The sequence below is a fragment of the Delphinapterus leucas genome, chromosome 19, assembly GCF_059928025.1.
Source record: "Delphinapterus leucas isolate spDelLeu-1000000601 "Yukka" chromosome 19, BTC_Dleu_Yukka2, whole genome shotgun sequence".
Lineage (NCBI taxonomy): Eukaryota > Metazoa > Chordata > Mammalia > Artiodactyla > Monodontidae > Delphinapterus > Delphinapterus leucas.
This window is the reverse complement of record NC_143147.1, coordinates 54,433,133-54,453,271: the sequence shown is the minus strand read 5'-3', so window position 1 is coordinate 54,453,271 and position 20,139 is coordinate 54,433,133. Positions and strand designations below refer to the sequence as shown.

Below are 20,139 nucleotides of genomic sequence, written 5' to 3'. Positions count from 1 at the left end.
TGCTTTCTGGAAATCTGTATATACAGAAATATATATATATATGTACAGGCATCTGTAGCTATAGAGATAATCTATCTCTAGACAGTGGTTCTCAATTGGGGGCTGTGATTTTGCCCCCCTGGGAGACATTTGTCATTTCTGGAGGCATTTTTCGTTGTCATAATTTATAGGAGAGGAGAGTGCTGCTGGCATCTAGTGCGTGTAGAGGCCAGGGATGTTGCTAAACCACCTGCGGTGCACAGGAGAGATCCTCTTCCTCCACAACGAAAAATAATTTGGCACAAGTCAGTAGTGCTGATGTTGAGGAGCTCTGTCCTAGGGGTGTACTTCGGCTTCCCAGTGCTGCTTGTGTTAGGTGGAAGTTTGTTCTTGAATCTGTATTGCAGTTTATAATAATAGAATCATAAGCACAGGAAGGGACCCTAGAGGTCGCATATTTGGACTTTATTCTAACTTGTATCCCTCAGAACAGTGTTCTGCAAGATATTGATAGGTGTAATGGAAAAAAGATGTTTATTTGTTAAAGCTGCAAATATTTGAGTATTCAGTATAATGAAGTGTGTTGTGAATCTTCATCAAGGAAGTTTCTCCTAAATGTGTTTGCCTGCTGAACCCATTTAACATCTTCCAGTCTCCAAAATGCTTCCTTGGAACTGGGAGGGAAACTGTTATTACCTAGCCCAAACTTTTATAGCCTTTTAAAGGACTTTGATAAGATAGCCCTTGTTTTTGTCTCTTCAAGCTTACTGCTGAATCTTAATTTATGTCAGTGACAGCAGGTACATTAGCTCTATCTTTTTTTTTTTTTTTGTCAGATTGTGGTTTATTAGATGAACTAAAAAGTTGGAATATTTTAGGTTCCTTTATTCTGAATGTACCATATAACTTTACTATCTGGCCCCACCAGTGAATTGGAAATTATAATCCCAGCCCGAAACCTACCACCCAGCTTGTTATGAGGATTAGTAAGTAATTATAGCTTTTAATGCTTTGTATTCTTTGGAGAAAGGTGATTTATCACAAACTGTTTTTGTAAAACTGCTTAAGTCTGACAGTTTTTCTCTGCTCTGAATTGTTGAGTAGTGATGTTTTTTGGGATTCAAGTGGGATGGGAATCGTTTCAATCAACATTTTGCTCATTATGTTAAATTTAAGAAAGTTATTGTGATATTTTGCCTTATTCACATTTTTTGGATCTTTAAGAATTTGCATTATTTTTGCTTGCTTCCCTTTTATTATATAAGCAATACATGTTTATGGTGGAAACATTACATAAGCCAGAAAATAAAAGACAAAAGAATCTTATCACCTACTTTTTAAAAGAGAAATGAGGTCATAGTATGTGTTTTATTTTTTAACACCTTTTTTTTTCATCTCACATTTTTTCGTTTCAGTAATATTTGCTTTTTGTCTATAGGTTATAATAACAATGCAAATAATGGGTGCTTGTGCCAGGCACTAGGTTAAGTAATTGAAAGTATTTTGTTTAATCATCACAGCAGCCTTCTGAGGTCAACTCTGTTTCTTGCAGATGAGGAAATTGAGGGAACAGAATAGTTAAATAATTTAAATACAGGTGGAGCCAGGATGTGAACCTGGACCGGCTCCCCTTATCTGTGAGTGTCTTTGGGAGTAATATTGCATCTCAGCACAGCGTTTCAAGTCAATGAAGGGAGAGGGGTGTAGTTTTTAATATATATTTTTTAACAGCAGTTTTGGTGTAGAAAGATAAAGAGTTAGGAGTTAGGAAGGGAATTTCTTCTGAAGACTTCACTTTTCCCTTCCCTATTTGAGACAATTGTTTTAGTAACTACTCTTTGCAATGCATCCTATGGGGATATTGAGACCAAGGACGGGGTGTAAGCAAAATAAATTCGCTTTTGAGGTGTATGTGATTAATGTCAAGTTCTCGGACTGCTTGCGGAGGGTCAGAGAAATCTTGAAAGAGATGGGATTTGAGTCAGCAGGTTTTTCTTTAAGTTGTGAATTTTTAAGAACTGAATAATTCTGAAATAACTTTGGTATGTTTACTGCTTAAGTACCTCTGTGGTGTGATGTTAATTACACCCCTCTTTTTACGAGAACTGTGTGAACATGAGTTTTCCTCAGTAAGTTTTGTGGAAGCTGTGTAACATCTGTGCCCTTGCTTGAGTCCCCAGAGGGAGGCTGTTTCCTGCTATTTCTGAGACTTAACTGTAGTGCTTTGGGGTAGTAGGCTGCATCTACTCTCATATGCTGTATTAATCATCTGGCCCTGATAATGTGCCTCCTTGCATTGTCAGTATCAACTGTATATTGATATCAGTTCGAAAGAGGAGATTGAGTTGATGGGAAAGATCAGATAGTGATTTTTGTTTATGGGAGAAAATGCCTTTTATAAAATTGACTTAAAGTATTTTGAATAAACAACTTACATTGGTTCATCTGTCAATTCAGCCAGTGTAACATAACTATTTTTTATTACATTAGGAATTATTTTTAAATTTAAAATCAGAAATAGGAGAAGTGGACATAGAACAGTTAGTCACACAGAATGCCATATGCTAGAAATCTAGTCCATGAGGATAAAACTCTGTAATCCCCAGATGATCTAGTTTAATGAATATAGGATGTTTGTTAAAGTTATTATAAGCTTAGAGTGAGAAAATTTTGGCAATTACATAGAGCACTAGTCAAATTTGACCTATAAGTGTATTGGTATTTGTACGGATGTTTTCTCAATCATTTACTTAAATATTTCGATACTAACGATTTGAATTGCCATACTATGAAGAATCTTAGTGTAGTACTACAGGGCTTACCATCCTATGTTGATTGTTATCTAAAGATAAAATGTTTGACCAAATTGGAAGTTGCTGTCATTTTTTTTTTTTTTTTTTGAGGGAGGAGGAGGTTGCGTTTCGTTCAGTGATTCATAAACTTTTTGGTCCCAAGGCCTCTTTTCACTTTTAAAAAATGTTGAAAACCACAGAGAACTTTTATGGGTTATTATCAGTAGTTGATTAGAAACTTCGAGAAATTCAAAGAATAATTACGGGGAATTCCCTGGTGGTCCAGTGGGTAGGACTCCGCGCTTTTACTGCCGAGGGCGCAGGTTCAATCCCTGGTTGGGGAACTAAGATCCCACAAACCACGCAGTGTGGCCAAATTTAAAAAAAAAAATTATTTATGAATTCATTTTAAAATAACAAACCTATTACATATTATGAAAATAACTTTTTACCAGAACAAAAAAAATATTAAGTGTGAATAGCATTATTTTCCATTTTTGCAAATCTTCCTAATGTCTGGCTTAATAGAAAACAGCTGGGTTCTCCTATCTGCTTCTGCATTCATTCTATTGTGATATGTTGTTTTGGAATTATATAAAGAAAATCTGACCTTGTACAGATGTGTAGTTTGGAAAAGAGAGGAGTATTTAAATAGCCTTTTAAAGTGTGGCTATCCTTTGACACTGTACTCAAACTTGACAAGTAGTAGTTTCATAAAGGTTAGCTGCACTGTGGAATCTAAAGCTGTTTCAGTGAGTTTTTCATACTCTGTCACATTAATCCATTGGCTTGTCTTGCACTTACCTTACCCATGCACTCGTTTCTAACGATCTTGGTCATTTGGTCATTCACTGAGTTATGCAGATCTTCCAAAGGTTGACACATTTCATTATGTGGTATCAAATTCTCATTCACTAATATCAGCAGTAGTCTACTTAATCAAGACTTCAGTATTGGGGAAATGTTCAAGCTCATGGTGGTGGATACACGTTTTCAAAATACTTATTTTTGCTTGAAAACTCAGATTTTCTCATTGGCAACAAACATCATCATTGGATTTCCTTGAAGTGACAGGTTCACTTTGTTCATTTTCAACAAAATGTCTGCTAACTATTCAGGTCTGAATAATCATAGTTTGTCAGTTGTTCTGCCAAGTAAAAATAGTGTTCCATGAAGGGAAGCTTCTAGTTCAGCTTGTAACTCAGTTGTACTAGTGCTTTTTCTCAGATTTCTTAAAGCAGCAGAAGTGCTTTATGCCTACTTTCCCATTCATTGCACAGAATATTTGTATACCTATATATACACACACACACTGAAGACTCGAGTGGAGATTTTATAAAGTTCATTATTTTCATATTTCACCAAGGACATCAAAGGTCAGTGGTACTAACCTATTTATTTATTTATTTTTAAATGCATAGAGAATACAGTGACCAGTGGTTATTAGTAGTTTGGTGCCTTTGCCCTGAATTGTGCAAAGGTACCAGTAGTTTTGCTCAGACTTGTTTTTGCACCTTTACTGCGAATGTCAGCACTATGAAAAAAGGCAAACAACGTTTAATATTATTACGAAAATGCTTTGATCTTGTGGACCTCTGAAACGGTCTTCGAGTTCTCAAGAAGTCCATAGGCCACACTTTAGGAACAGCTGGCTTAGTTCTTTGCATAGATTTCCTTTTACTCAGACCAGATAAATCAAAGGGGATAAAGGAGTGGCAAATGGCTGAGGTTTTTAGCTTGGGTTACTAAATGAAAGCAATACCATTACCTGAGATAATAGAAATGGGTAAGGAGTAAAAAGAAAGTCAGTTTTGAGTTTCAGGGGGCTTGAGGAACATAGAGGTGGGGATGTTGATGAGTGCAGCTGAGCATGTTTTTCTGAGCGCTAGGAGGCCTTACCATGTTGCTATAGGGGTTGCCAAGGAAGTGAGTTGAGAGAGAAGAGGGCAGAAGAATGGACCTTGTTGTCAAGGACGTCTGGAAAGGAGAATTTCAAGAAGAGTGGGGTGGTCAACACTACCTAAGGCTTCAGAGAAGTCAGATAGAATGCGGACTGAGGCTTGAGCATTGGATTTGATAATGAGATTACTGGTGACCTTTGCCAGAGCAGTAGGGGTACAAGCCAGATTATAGAAGAGTGAGAAGTGCAGAGGCAGCTATTTATAACTTTTTTTTTTTTTTTTGCGGTACGCGGGCCTCTCACTGTTGTGGCCTCTCCCGTTGCGGAGCACAGGCTCCGGACGCGCAGGCTCAGCGGCCATGGCTCACGGGCCCAGCTGCCCCGCGGCATGTGGGATCCTCCCGGACCGGGGCACGAACCCGTGTCCCCTGCATCGGCAGGGGGACTCTCAACCACTGCACCACCAGGGAAGCCCTATAACTATTTTTTCAAGAAGTTTTCGGGTAAAGGAAAGAGACACATCAGTTGGGCAGTTAATTTGAGAGGTGGGCCATACTGAGGACAGCAAAAGAAAAGAAAATTGATGAAGTGAACTGGTAACACAGGTGTGATACAATTAAGCGTTTAGTATGATCTGTCTTGCAGAGAAGTGGGAAGCTGACGAACATTGGATCCTTTGGCCAGAAAAATGTACAGACCTGTGACAATTGGCATAGAAACTTTGGTAGGGATGAGGAGTTCCTTACTAATTCTTTTCTGTTTAATTACTGGGTGCTTAGTTTGATACATTTGCTTTAAATTCACTAATTTCAAGAAGTTTTAAAGATATTTTTTAGATGCAGATGATTTAACTTTAACAGTCTGTGGCTACTTCCAATTTACGGTAACAAGTGACAAAAAAGGATGGAGTTCTTTCTATTGTGCAGGGATTGTGGCCCTGCCCCAACGCATCTCCCCTTTTGGTTTGAGTGTTTTTCTTCTGGAGGCAGAGTTTGGTTAACAGCCTCAAGTAATGTTTGTATTAAAAACATGTGTGTTGTTTTCTAACGTGCTTGTATTTCTAACTTCCTTTTCTTCTTTCTCTTCTAGTCTGTTCTCTGGGGAGGCGGTAAGGGGCTGTGGAGCTGGCCTCGGCACCGGGAGAGGCTGGACTTCCTGTCTCTCTGTGCTGAATGGCTGCGATGGCGCCCGCTCTCACTGACGCAGCAGCTGAAGCACACCATATCCGGTTCAAACTGGCTCCCCCATCCTCCACTTTGTCCCCTGGCAGTGCCGAAAATAACGGCAACGCCAACATCCTTATTGCTGCCAACGGAACCAAAAGAAAAGCCATTGCTGCAGAGGACCCCAGTCTAGACTTCCGAAATAATCCTAACAAGGAAGACTTGGGAAAGCTGCAACCACTGGTGGCATCTTATCTTTGCTCCGATGTAACATCTGTTCCCTCAAAGGAATCGTTGAAATTGCAAGGTGTCTTCAGCAAGCAGACAGTACTTAAATCTCATTCTCTCTTATCTCAGTCCTATGAACTCCGAGCTGAGCTGTTGGGGAGACAGCCAGTTTTGGAGTTTTCCTTAGAAAATCTTAGAACCATGAATACAAGTGGTCAGACAGCTCTGCCACAAGCACCTGTAAATGGGTTGGCGAAGAAATTGACTAAAAGTTCAACATATTCTGATCACGACAATTCCAGTCCCCTTAATGGGGGAAAACGAGCTCTCACGTCATCTTCTCTTCAGGGGGGTGAAGTGGTGGCATCTGAATCTGGGGACTTGAAAGGGGGTATGACCAATTGCACTCTTCCACATAGAAGCCTTGATGTAGAACACACAACGATATTTAGCAATAATAGCACTGCAAACAAATCTTCTGTAAATTCCATGGAACAGCCGCCGGCACTTCAAGGAAGCAGTAGGTTATCACCTGACACAGACTCCAGTTCTAACTTGGGGGGTGTCAAATTAGAGGGTAAAAAGTCTCCCCTGTCTTCCATTCTTTTCAGTGCTTTAGATTCCGGCACAAGGATAACAGCTTTACTACGGCGGCAGGCTGATATTGAGAGCCGTGCCCGCAGGTTACAGAAGCGCTTACAGGTTGTGCAAGCCAAGCAGGTGGAGAGGCATATACAGCATCAGCTGGGTGGATTTTTAGAGAAAACGTTGAGCAAACTGCCAAACTTGGAATCCTTGAAGCCCCGGAGCCAGTTGATGCTAACTCGAAAGGCTGAAGCTGCATTGAGAAAAGCTGCCAGTGAGACCGCCACTTCAGAGGGACTTAGCAACTTCCTGAAAAGTGATTCGATTTCAGAAGAATTGGACAGATTTACAGCCAGCGGTATAGCTAACTTGAGGTGCAGTGAACGAGCATTTGATTCAGACGTCACTGACAGTAGTTCAGGGGGAGAGTCTGATATTGAAGAAGAAGAACTGACCAGAGCTGATCCTGAGCAGCGTCACTTACCCCTGTGAGTAGAATCATGCATAATGTCATTCTTGGGAAATGTTTGGACAAGAGAGAAAGAGTTGGTGAATTCCCATCATGGGAAGAATGGGCTTCTTTGTATATAGGTGCCTAGATTTCTTTCGTTTGTCTTTTTCCTAATTTTAGGTAGGTGGTTGCATGTATACCTGCTAGTGAAGAAATGGAAGGCATATTTGGTACAGCGTTTGTGTTGCTGTAGGGTAAAAGCTGTTAATTTCCCATTGAAATCTTACTAAGAAAAAACTGGAAGGCTTCCAGTTTGTAAAAGTGTACCCATCCTTTCAGAGTGAATAATTAGATTTCTTTTGAAACTATATGTAGGATATTTTTGTAAGTTTATAAGGCTTGACTTCACATTTTGTTGTTTCTAGTAAGTGGGGCCAAAAGTTTAGTTGACCTAGTTAAGTTCACTGGAATTTATAGTTGCTTCTAATTGAGCTTTCAGCAGAGAATGTACCCAGTCTTTAATTTTAACACTTGAGATTTCCGTGTGTTTAAAGGACTAATAATCAGAAAATGCTTCAGAATATTTTGTAGGTTGCCTCCAAGCACAGTCTGCTTTCACAACCTCATTCTCTCCCTAAAAGAAACCATCTTTATCAGATTTGGATTTTATTTTCTCTCAGTTAAGTAAAATGTATTGACATATTTGTGATAAATTCGTACTGGATTTTCAAAATCTGTTGGTTTGAGGAAAATTATTCATAAGCTTTGTGTGGCACTTTAGATGGACCTGGTTGAGCCAGAGGTGCTTTACTCTTGTTCTTCCCTCCTGACCCTGCATTCTGCTCCTGACAGATAAGGAAGTAAAATATATCTCCTTAAAGATAGATCAATGTACATTTATCGAGACTTATGAGAGAGTAGACAGAGTAGTTGGAAAAGAAGGGCAGGGGAGTTGACTAGTAGATCCTCTTTCATTTCCTTTTTGGGTAGGGATGTTGTAAAGGTTGGATTACTAGAGAAGGCTGAAATAGGTGGATATGTTGGAATAATTGGCTTTCCCTTGCCTGAAATAAAAAGGTGACTAAGCTTTTCACTGGAGAATTTGTTGAGACAGCTATGCTTTTAAGCATAAGTAAATTTCCTTTTTTTTTTTTTTTCAGTTTTGTTTATGTTATTCACATGAATAACACTGTATCCGAGTATGAAATTTTGGTTTGTGTTTCTATTTTGAGTGAAAAAATCTGGATAATTTTGCTGTATTTTTTCCTCATAGACCAAGTTCCATTACCATTTGTTAGTTTACTGTGCTCAAGAGTCCATTTCTATATTCAGGTCTAAAGCAAATAAATTTCAGAGCCTTGCTACTGCTGTAACATAGTTACCGTTCCTTAAATGGATTAGTAGCTTAAATCAGCTTGCCAGTATTTGTGGCATTATCCCCACTGACTTTGCTGCGTAAACCACTGTTTTAAGAAATCTTGGTTAACAGTTGAATATTTTGTGTTTAAAAGTAATTTTGTGTAACATACTTTAGTTGAAACATTTTAAGTTTCCTGTACTTATTTTGTGTATTTGATGAAGAAAAACACCTAGACTCTAAGCGTAATCTTTTCAGGATACATTGTATTGGAAACATTTCTGAGTTTTGGTAATGTTGTGGGTAACTGTTCCAACCCAGTGAAATCAGAATACCTAAGAGAGAACTTCTTTTATTTCATGGGGTAAGTCTAGTGATTTGAAAAGACCTCGTAGTCCATTTCACTTCATTTCACTTCTTCTCACATAATGGTTTGTTGATTGATAGGGTGTGAATTATAAGGACAACTGAGGGATCATTTTAGGAAACTTTTTGGGATCAGTTTAATCCTCTTACAATGAAATCAACTAAATAATGCTTTAAAAAGTTGAGTTTCCATGCTTCAGATCATATTAAAGTAAGGACAATTTGGACGCTAAAAGTACTGTCAAATAAATGTACTTTTTGCACATTATGATATATATGAATTTATTGACAAATTAAAACCACCAATAAAGTGTAAATACTTGTTAAGTTCTTGTTAAGCAAGGTTACCCGATTGACTCCTAAGGCTAGTATTTAGCCAGGTGTTTGTTGACCTTCTGAGTATTTTAAAGATTTTCAGCAATTGGCCAGTGAGAGTGGACGCATTGCTTTGATTAAAAAAGAAAAAAACCCGGGAGGTTCTTTGGATGCTGAGAAGCCTTTTCTTTGTGATTTAATAGTCCCTCCCAAATCTTATAACCAGATTTATAATTCTTGAGTCCTGAAATAAGAAGTTAGTTAACTCTTCAGGAGCTTGACCCAGCTGGTGAATTTCAACTTTTTACCTCTTAGAGTAGCCTGTCTAGTATTTCACTCCTTTGCTGAAGTACTGTCAGAGATAAAGTCAGTAGATTTAGTCTGAGCAGCCATAATGAAAATATTTAGTAGAGAAGACTGTTGAAATGAATTGTTTTTAAATGATGTTGCTTAAATTACAAGTGGATGGTTCTCTGAAAATTACAAGCTTTCACCAAGAATTCATGTGTGTTTTTCCTTATTTCCTATGTTCCAAGAGGAATATCAATGATTCATTGTAAATCCTAGGCACATGCTAGCAGTAGCAGAATGATTGGTTTTATATGTTGTTGAGAATTGTGTGTTTATCATTTTACAGTTAGTAAATTCTAATATTGCTGGATGAGACATGTTTAGAGAAGTTCTTTCCTTTCCCTTGGTTTTTTTTTGGTTAACTGATTTTATGTTTAATTTAAAACTGTTATACCTTTTTAAGTTCTTTTTGGAAAATCATCCAAAAATGTTATATTTGTATGTCTTCCTGTCTTGGTACATGTAACTACTACTTTGGAAAATCCGCACTACATTGAGTTTGACCTATATCGTTGTTTAGTAACATCACTGTGGAATGAGCAGGAATTTAAACATCATCTTAAAAATTTTTTTTTATTTGAAGTATAAATACTTTGATTTACAATGTTTTGTTAGTTTCTGGTTAACACCAAAGTGATTCAGTTATACATATATCTACGTATATTCTTTTTCATATATTTTTCCGTATTACAGGGTATTGAATATAGTTCGCTGTGCTATACAGTAGGATCTTGTTTATCTATTTTATATATAGTAGTTTGTATCTGCTAATTGCAAACTCCTAATTTATCCCTCCCCCACCCCCTTTCCCCTTTGGTAATCATAAGTTTGTTTTCTATGCCTGTGAGTCTGTTTCATAAATAAGTTCATTTGGGTCATGTTTTAGATTCCACATGTAAGTGGTATCATATGGTATTTGTCTTTTTCTGATTTACTTAGTATGATAATCTCTAGGCCCATCCATGTTGCTGCAAATGGCATTTCATTCTTTTTTTTTTTGGCTTTTTTTTTTGATTGGAGTGTAGTTGCTTTACGATATTGTGTTAGTTTATACTGTACAGCAAAGTGAATCAGCTTTACGTATAGATATATCCCCTCTTTTGGATTTCCTTCTCATTTAGGTCACCAGAGAGCATTGAGTAGAGTTCCCTGTGCTATACCATTCTTTTTAAAAACGTCATCTTCTTGATCGAGGGACTAGAAAGGAAGCTGTATGTTTCAATAAATACCTCAGTGTTTAATTCTTAATTGTAGAAGTAGGAATAGAAGCATTTATTGATAGTTATCTCGTGTTTATAACAAGAACTGTTGAGTGTGTGCTTGTGCGCCCACACTCTCTTCTTCGCTTTAGTTTTTCTTTGTATTCCTCCTTCTCATTTCTAAGAGTTTTGTTCTGCTATTTTGTTAGGAATTCCTGGACCTATACCTAGTTTTGCTGAATTTAGTTTTCATTTTCTTACCCTTGTGCTTGTAAACTTTTATAGTAAGTACCTGTAAAGAAAAAATTCTTTTGCAGATATTCTCTTAAATGTATTCTTAGATCATCAGTGTTCTGAGTACCTGGATAGTTTGTAGACCTCTTTTCCCTTAAAAACCAAAAACCAAAAAACTCTGTAATCTGTTACCATAGGCTTATCTTGAAGGTTAGAATAAAAATAATTCCATAAAACATTTTGTTAGTGACTACAGAAATATATGTTGTTTTATATGTAAAATACATCTTTATGTTACACAATGCCTTCTTTATAAGGACTTCAGGGCAAAGATATGCAACCAAGAATAATTGTATTTTTTCCTAAGCTTTTAAGTCTGTTTTTATTACCTGGCTGTTATAATTTGTGTTGTTCACTAGGTCTCCATTTTCCTGTTGGCTTTTGGAAGTTTAGAGCCAAATTTGTAGGACTTATTGTTGTACTTGTTTTTTAAGCCTCATTCTTGGCTTCGTTTTGTTCTCCCTGTTCTTGTCTTATTTTCATCTTTTAATTTTTCTAAATTTATTCTAACCTATGTTTTGTCTGATAGCCTCCTGAAGTCTGTTCCAGATCAGGGTTGAGTAAAAATAAGCTAGATGCTCAGTTTAGTGACACTAAAGAAGTTATTTGAATTTTGATTGTCTTGATTGCGGTGACTTTTCTATGTTTCTGGGGAATTTCACCCTTTTGGAGTTGTTCATGAAGACTTCAGGGTATAATGAATGACTAGTGTGTTTGTTGATTTTGCTTTTTAGTTACTGTGGAATGTTTTGTGTTATAGCTCGTACTTGAATTTATTAAGTATTCACAGATGATGTTGCCAAAGGTGGCAGTCTACTTGATTTGTCCTTATTTTCCTATTCCTTGTCCTTTCACAGAATGATGGAATGAGAGGTCTGTTAGCTGGAAACCTAACATCTAACCCTTCTTTGCTACAGACTAGCTATAGGGCTAATCATGTAACCACTTTTTCTAATATAAATGAGGAAATTGATCTCTAGGGCTTAAACTACTTTGAATTGTGACAGCTCTGTCTTTAACATTGATGGAGCTATTCTCAGCACCATTTTTTTGCATTTGGGGAGTCTGAGGCAAAGTTCCCTGTAAGTCACTGGTGTACCTCGAAACAAAATGGCTTTCTTGACTTGTGACTTAGAGCTTTGATTCTTTTACTACCTTAGGTCCCCTTTCCGCCCCATAATCCATTAAAATGATTATTGTGGATCTTACTGGGTATGATACATAGGTGGGAATAATTCCATCATGTTCTTAGAGAAGTTACTTCAGAGCTGAGTGGACTTTCACTTGTCAGACACCTTGTTCTAATTTAATCTAATCATCTTTGATTATGTTTTTTTTTTCTTTTTCTGCTAGCCTGCATATGACATCCAGTGGCAGAAATAGGAGCTTCTGTATTTTCTCCGTCTTCTCCCCCCCACCCCCCACCCCCCGCTTTTTTTCTGAGAAGTTATGTAGGTAGTGAGAATTATTCTTGGTGCTTCTTGTATGATTCTGAAGGAAGGAAGTTAGGCAGCAGGAATTTGGGAGTTACCCGTTTGCTGCAGATCTAGTTGCTCCAAATATTTTCTGTTGCCTTGGGATTGGTGTTTTCATTCTTTAAAATTGAGTGAAGGGGCTTCCCTGGTGGCGCAGTGGTTGGGAGTCCGCCTGCCGATGCAGGGGACACGGGTACTTGCCCCGGTCCGGGAGGATCCCACGTGCCGCAGAGCGGCTGGGCCCCTGAGCTGTGGCCGCTGGGCCTGCGCGTCTGGAGCCTGTGCTCTGCGGTAGGAGAGGCCACAGCAGTGAGAGGCCCGTGTACCGCAAAAAAAAAAAAAAAAATTTGAGTGAAGTACAGTTGACCCTTGAACAACAATGGGGTTAGGGGTACCCGCCGTCTCTGCCGTTGAACATCCACAGCCCTCTGTATCCATGAATTCAACCAACCACAGATCGTATTAAATGTTGAAAGAAATCTGCGTCTAAATGGATGTGCACAGTTTAAACCCATGTTGTTCAAGGGTCAGTTGTACACTTTTAAAGTGGTCATATATAAGTACCTGTGAGTGTGTAAGACGTGAGAGATGCCATAGGTAAATAAACTGAGTTTCTATCCACAAAAAGTTTATAGTTTTGATGTGTATTGGAGACATGGTAGGTAAAGATGACTACTTACAACAGTGCCTGGCATATAGTAATATATGGTAAATGTTGGGTGATGCAAATGAAATAGGAAGAGATCACAGCTGGTTGATGGAATTGGAAAGAAAGGATATTAGAAATGAGCCTTGAAGGATGGCTAGGATTTTGGTAGAAGGTTGTCTTGGGTGTGGCCTGATGAGGTAGGTCAGTACAGGAAGAAGGCACAGCATACACAGAGAGGACAGAGACTAAAAGGCATGGGGCTTTAGTGGCTAGAGTGGAAATACTTTAGAGATCTAGTAATATAGGTAAGTGTAATAAATGTAGTGTAAAAAGGAAAAGAGGAAATTCCAGAGGTGGTGCAGAAATAGATTTAATGGGATTAATAACAAAGGCGGTATGGGAAAAATAGGGAGGGATCATCATAGATGGTTGAAGTTTCAAGCTTGGGTGACTATAAGAACACACCTTGCAAAATAACCCTTATATGAGGGTTCAAGTTCTTGACCAGTGTCTCAAAAATGAAGGTTTCTGTATTACTTATAAGTTCCAGCAACTGTTAAAAATCAGGAAATGGACTTCCAAGTAATCCTGTGTAAGCAGAGAAGGAGGAGTTGACCTCTACAGAGAGGCCTCAGAACCTTACATTGGAGACTTTGGAATTAATTAATTCGCTTAATAGATGTATTGAATGCCTACTCTGTGCTGAGGTGCTAAGGGTAGATAGTGGTGAATAAGAGAGACACAGTCCCTGCCCTGCCCTCATGGGCAGTATAGGTTAGAAAGAGAGATTATTTGAGCAAGTAATCATATAGTTAATGATATATTTATAGTGGTGTGGGTGCCACAGAAACGAAGTTCGGAGTGCTGAGGGGGTGCATATTAGGAACATCTAATTAAGATGGGTGGGGATGTCCTAGCAAGTATCTTGAAGAAGTCACATGTAAGTTGAGACCTTAATGATGAGAAGTAGTTGGTGAAAAAGAGAGGAGGTGTGTTACAGAGGAAACGGCATGTGCTAAGGCCTTGGGAATGGGAGGTGCTGGATGCTTTCAAGAACAGTGCAAAGTGTTAAGGAGAGTAGTGAGAAATGAGGCCAGAGAGGTTGCTAGAGGCTATGTCATGTAGGTGGGCTTGTAGGTCATCTCCAGTTTAAAATTTTATTGTGAAACCATTGACAGAGTTTATATATCATTGGATTTTTAAAAGACCCCTCTTATTGTATGAAGCGTAGAGTGGATTTGGACTTTGGGAAACCATTTAGGCTGCTGTGGTAAGCTATGTAAGAGAGTGGGGACTTGGCCTTTGGAGGGAAGAGTGAGGGAACTGGGTATTTTGGAGGTAGGGTGACTAGGACTTGTGATTGATCGGATGCGATGAGTGGGATGTTGAGAGAGAGGGAAGAGGAGTTATGGGTAATTCTCAGATTTTTGACAGGAGTAACTAGATTGGATGGATCTGTTGGGATGAAGAAGGAGCCAATGGGGGGGATGTTACTGAATGTGGTCCATATTTACTAATTTTCATTTAAACATTTTTGGCTGTTGGGCATACCCAGAAGTTTCAGTGTCATTTGCAGAGCACCCTATTAGATTCTATCAGCAAGATAAAATAAACTGTTTTACTAGGAAAAGCTTGGAGTCACATTGTATTTCGAATGAATAGTACTTTAGTTTCTCTGCTCTCTCCCTGAGCAAAGGCCAACATGGATTAGATTATAGTCAGCCCTCTGGATCTGCAGGTTCCACATTGGTGGATTCAGCCAACTGCAGATCAGAAATATTTTGGGGGGGGGGAATTCCAGAAACTTCCAAAAAGCAAAACTTGGATTCAGAACTTGAATTTCAGTTCACTGGCAACTATGTATTTAGCATTCACATTGTAAAGTATTTTAAGTAATCTAGAGATGATTTAAAGTATACAGAATGATGTGCGTAGGTTATATGCAAATACCCTATTTTATATCTGCAGACTTGAGCATCTGCATTTTGGTATTGGGGGAGGGGAGTCTGGAACCAGTCCCCCTCGAATACCCAGGGACATCTGTATTTTGCAAGGTAGGCAGAAATTCGTGCCTAAGGCATCTCCTTTCATAACTACAAGTTCGTTGTTTTTTTTCCTGTTTTCCATTGTGTATCTGGGAAAATTATGCTATCTGTTTGAACCAAGGGGCTCAGTATATAATAAATATAAAGAGTAAATCTTACTAATTTTGATTCTCATTAATTAAGGCTTTGTGGCAACTTTAACCTATTTGAATTTAGTTTTATTTTTCTTGGCTGTGTCGTGCGGCATGTGGGATCTTAGTTCCCCAACCAAGGATCGAACCCGCACCCCCCTGCATTGAGAACGCGGAGCCTTAACCACTGGACCGCCAGGGAAGTCCCCCCATCTGTTTGACTTCATAATTGTATAATTATGAAGAAAGGTTTTGCACCAAAGTGGTAAGCCAGATTGCTTTGAAATTAGTTTTAATCTAGTAATAAAAGTATCTGAAGAGTCTTCCTCAAACAGAATATACTGAAAAATTGTTGTTAAATTGTAAATGTTGTTGGTTGCTCTGGCAACCTATTTAGTAACATTGTAGCAACCATATAGATTATATTCAGAACTCAGTAAGAGGATATGTGGAGAATATTGTGTGTGGGGGGGCAGTGGGGAGTGGACATTGAGGAGTGGCAACCAGGAAGAGGGGTTAAATTCCATTTTAAATCATTTTCTGGGACTTCCCTGGCAGTCCAGAGGTTAAGACTTTGCCTTCCAATGCAGAGGTGTGGGTTTGATCCCTGGTCGGGGAGCTGAGATCCCACATGCCTTGCAGACAAAAAACGAAAGCATAACACAGAAGCAATATTGTAACAGATTCAATAAAGACTTTAAAAATGGTCCACATAAAAAAAATCATTTTCTTAAAAGATGTTTTACTTCTTCTGCCTAATAGAATAAAGGGCATGAGCCAGGGAACTGAATGATACCATTTATGTGTGTGACCATTTTCTTGTTCACCCTTAATCCCTGTTTCCTGTTTGTTCTTGTGGTACTTGAGAGCTGCATCCTGGTAAGATAGAAACTGAAGGAGACAGAGCTAAGGGCTGTTGGGATTAAATTAGTCTGAAACGTGGGCCCCAAGAAGGTTTTGACTGAATTGATTTGGTTGAGCTAGGAAACATTTTAAATCAACTTTGCCTAATCAGATAACATAGTTTGAGACATAGTGATAGAGGAAAAAAGTAATAACCTACATTTGTGGAATATTTGGAGGTAGGTAATGTGTTAAAAGTGCTTTACATGCATTAATTTATTTAGTCCTCACAATACAACGAGGTAGATATTATCTTAGTTTTACAGACTCAGACTGAGGATTGAAAAGTTTAAGTTACTTGTTTAATGTCACATAGCTAATAAGAAATCAGGATACAGTCGTCCCTCAATACTCTCAGGGGATTGATTCCAGGAGCCCTGCAGATACCAAAATCCCGAGGAGGCTCAGGTCCCTTATATAAAATGGCCCAGTACGGTGAGTACAGTTAGCCCTCCATATCTGCAGATTCAACCAACTTCAGATGGGAAACCTACAGTTAAAGAGGGCCAGGGACTTGCCTGGTGGCGCAGTGGTTAAGAATCCACCTGCCAGTGAAGGGGAAAAAATAAGAATAAAATTATTATTATAAAAATAAACTGAAAAAAAAGAGGGCCGACTGTATTAATCTAGGCCGTTTACCCACAGCTTGGGCATAAACACTACCTATTTTAGTGGAAATAGAATCAAACTGTCCTTTGGATTTGGTTGATGAAAAGAGATTTACCGAACATCATGTAAAAATATGGCACTTTATGGTTAAGAAATGTAAGTAGTATTAAGGAATTTGATAGTATCTTTTTTTTTTTTTTTTGCGGTACGCGGGCCTCTCACTGTTGTGGCCTCTCCTGCTGCGGAGCACAGGCTCTGGACGCGCAGGCCCAGCGGCCACGGCCCATGGGCCCAGCCGCTCCGCGGCACATGGGATCCTCCCGGACCAGGGCATGAACCCGCGTCCCCTGCATCGGCAGGCGGACTCTCAACCACTGCGCCACCAGGGAAGCCCTGATAGTATCTTTTGAGGAAAGGTATACCAAGTATATTCTTTTTTAAAAAATTATTTGTTGCTGCGCGCGGGCTTTCTCTGGTTGCGGTGAGCGGGAGCTACTCTTCGTTGCAGTGTGCAGGCTGCTTCTTGTGGTGGATTCTCTTGTTGCAGAGCATGGGCTCTAGGCGCGCAGGCTCAGTAGTTGTGGCTCACGGGCTCTAGAGTGCAGGCTCAGTAGTTGTGGCACATGGGCTTAGTTGCTCTGCGGCATGTGGACCAGGGCTCAAACCCGTGTTCCCTGCATTGGCAGGCGGATTCTTAACCACTGCGCCCCCAGGGAAGCCCCCAGATATATTCTTAACTTACAATACCGTTACTCATTTCTTTTGTGGAACAGGAGTTGGATGGATTGAGTGGGGCATTTTGTTAAGGTAGATGTTAACATCTAGGAAGTGCCGGGGGTGATTTTTTTAAAAAAGAAAGAGGGAATTCCCTGGTGGCCCAGTAGTTGAGACTCGGTCCAGTGGTTAGGACTCAGTGCTTTCACCGCAGTGGCCCGGGTGCATTCCCTGGTCGGGGAACTAAGATCCTGAAAGTCTCATGGTGCAGCCAAAAAAATAAAAGTAAAAAGAAGGAGACAGGGGAATTAGTAAGTATTGATCACACCTTCTGTATGTTAGGTGGTTTGCATTTGGTAAATCTTTAAAACATTCGTATGATGAAGGTGATATCTTCATTTTATAGTTGAGACCCAAGACTATAGATATGTTAAATAATTTGCTTGAGAACATGGAGAAGATGAAAGCTAGGTCTTCCTTACTGCTCTCTCTACTGTTTTTCTCCTGGAACTGATTTGGCAGGAGCAGAAGGAAGATTCTGTTTGGAGAAATGGAGCAACCTGAAGGTGCATAGCTGTTTAGGTGCCTCTCTGTCGGCCCAGTACACTGATGAGCATGGCATTGACCGTGAGGGATGATGGGAAGGTTAAATAGTTTCCCTCTACGATAATAAATCTAAGGAGGTGCTTATTTCATAATTTTTTCCCAGCAAATAAACATTTTTGATATTCTAAAAGGATGATTTATATTTCAACTTGCATGGAAAAATCCTCTTTATTTCCCCAGTTGCTGGAAAAAAGAAGTTTTTTAAGATATGAAAGTATTTTATGTTCTTTCTCCTTTAGTCTTCCCTGTGCTTATAGCTGATGCTTGAATTGTTAGCATGTACTTAGTGTTTATTATTTTCCTCAAGGAATCTCTGGTTGTAAAGCAACTATACTCCGATAAAAATTAATTAAAAAAAAAAAACTCTGGTAAATCTGGTTACTGTAAGAACTTGAAAGGCATGAAATAGCAATTGAAGAATATCCTGATTGGTTTTCAACCCAATTACACAAATTTTTGTCACTTCAGTGTCTGAGTATAAGGTTTATCATTAACATTTGATTTCTTATTTGATAATCACCAGAAAACCTGAAGGATGAGCTGGAAGTTATCATTTTTCTTAGCATGTGTAGGATTAGTACTAAAGAGGGAACAGTACAGTAGAAAGGATTTTGGACTACTATTGAGAATTGTTCATTTTAGTTTAGTCTTTTAATCTTCCTAGGCTTAAGTTCCTCACTTATAAAATCTCGATTATACCTTTTTGAAAAATATTTCTTGTTGTTTTGTAATGATGAGACCCAGGCTGGATGGGAAAGGCCTTTGTCACTGTGAGCCATACTACCCTGTTTTGCTGATTATGTTGACCGTCCAGGCAACCCTCTGTGTAGCTCACACTGCCTGCATTACCTCAGGGAGTCCCCAGACTGGGTCCCATCAGGGAGTCGATGGTGGAGCCGCAGCAGTCTGCGCACTTGTTTCTGTCATGGGGGGTAACCTGGTGTGTGTGCCTGTGTGTAACTTTTTATTTTTTTTATTGTGTTCTACTTGTGGCAATGAAGAAATCTGAAAGTTAAGTTTACAAAGTGTGGACCCTGAGGATGGGGTATAGTGAGAGTAGAGACAAAGGCCTTTACCAGAAAGGTATCCTTTTCGCTTAATAAAGCTGTTTTTGGAGTGTTACACTTTGAAAATAAATATCCCTAATGAAAAACATCTGTCTCTCCCCTGCCCCTAAAATAAACAAAACAATACAGAGTACTCTTGTTCCTGTTTCTTTCCCAGAAACAGTCGATCAAAAACTATTACAGATTGTAAAATTAGTTTATATAGAACAAGTAAAGAGACTTGTTGCCTTTTCACACTGCCACATATCAAAGGCAGAATTTCAGTTATTGGTCTTTAGATGCATAAAGTTAAAATAGTTGAATCCTTCATTGATTCATTTAGTTGCCTTTCACAGACTTTTACTCAGAAAATGAAAAGATCTGGGATTTTTCTAAAAAATTTTTTCTTCATATCTTGAGGGTTTTCATCTGAGTCGCTGTAACCCCTGTTTCTCTAGAATTCCAACTGGGTGAAAATGTTTTTCTTTTTAAACTGGCAGTTCCCCAGCGTATTTTTCCAGCAAGTATTCTTTGAGCACACCCTATGCCTAGTGAATTTTGCAAGATATTTATTCACAAGGCTGGAAGACAGGTCAGTCTTCTCTTTGTAAGATGAAAACAGTGAGGCTTGCCTAAGACTCATTTTGCTTCTGCCCAGCTTTATTCAAAATTGATCTTTTATGCAAATACATTCAAGCATTCACAGAAATAATCTGACTTAGAAGTTTAAGTGGAAAGGCTAACTTTGTATTTGCAGGAAGTTTGGTGCACTGATTGTCCTCCCAAATGAGAACTCTATTAATTTGCTCTTAGTGATAACTTGATAATAAGTAGGGCTCAGACCCAAGAGTCGAAAAGTGTGAGGTGACTTTGATATTTCCAAGTGTGCTTTCAAGATGTTGACATGATATGTATATACTTGGTTTCACGTTTTATTAGATGCAGGAGGTTATTATTTCCACTAATGTCTAAAGCAATATT

General features: G+C 38.8%; 1 protein-coding gene across 3 annotated transcripts in view; it reads left to right on the top strand.

Annotated features, from left to right (window-relative positions):
* The window catches only part of KANSL1 (KAT8 regulatory NSL complex subunit 1), a 171,742-nt gene that overhangs the window by 37,695 nt on the left and 113,908 nt on the right, over positions 1-20,139 (top strand). For all 3 annotated transcript variants that reach the window (XM_089901371.1, XM_089901373.1, XM_022589041.3), the window contains exon 2: positions 5,761-7,135. In XM_089901371.1, coding sequence (XP_089757497.1) covers positions 5,844-7,135 — 1,292 coding nt within the window. In that variant the 5' untranslated portion in view covers positions 5,761-5,843. The remainder of the gene's footprint in view (positions 1-5,760; positions 7,136-20,139) is intronic.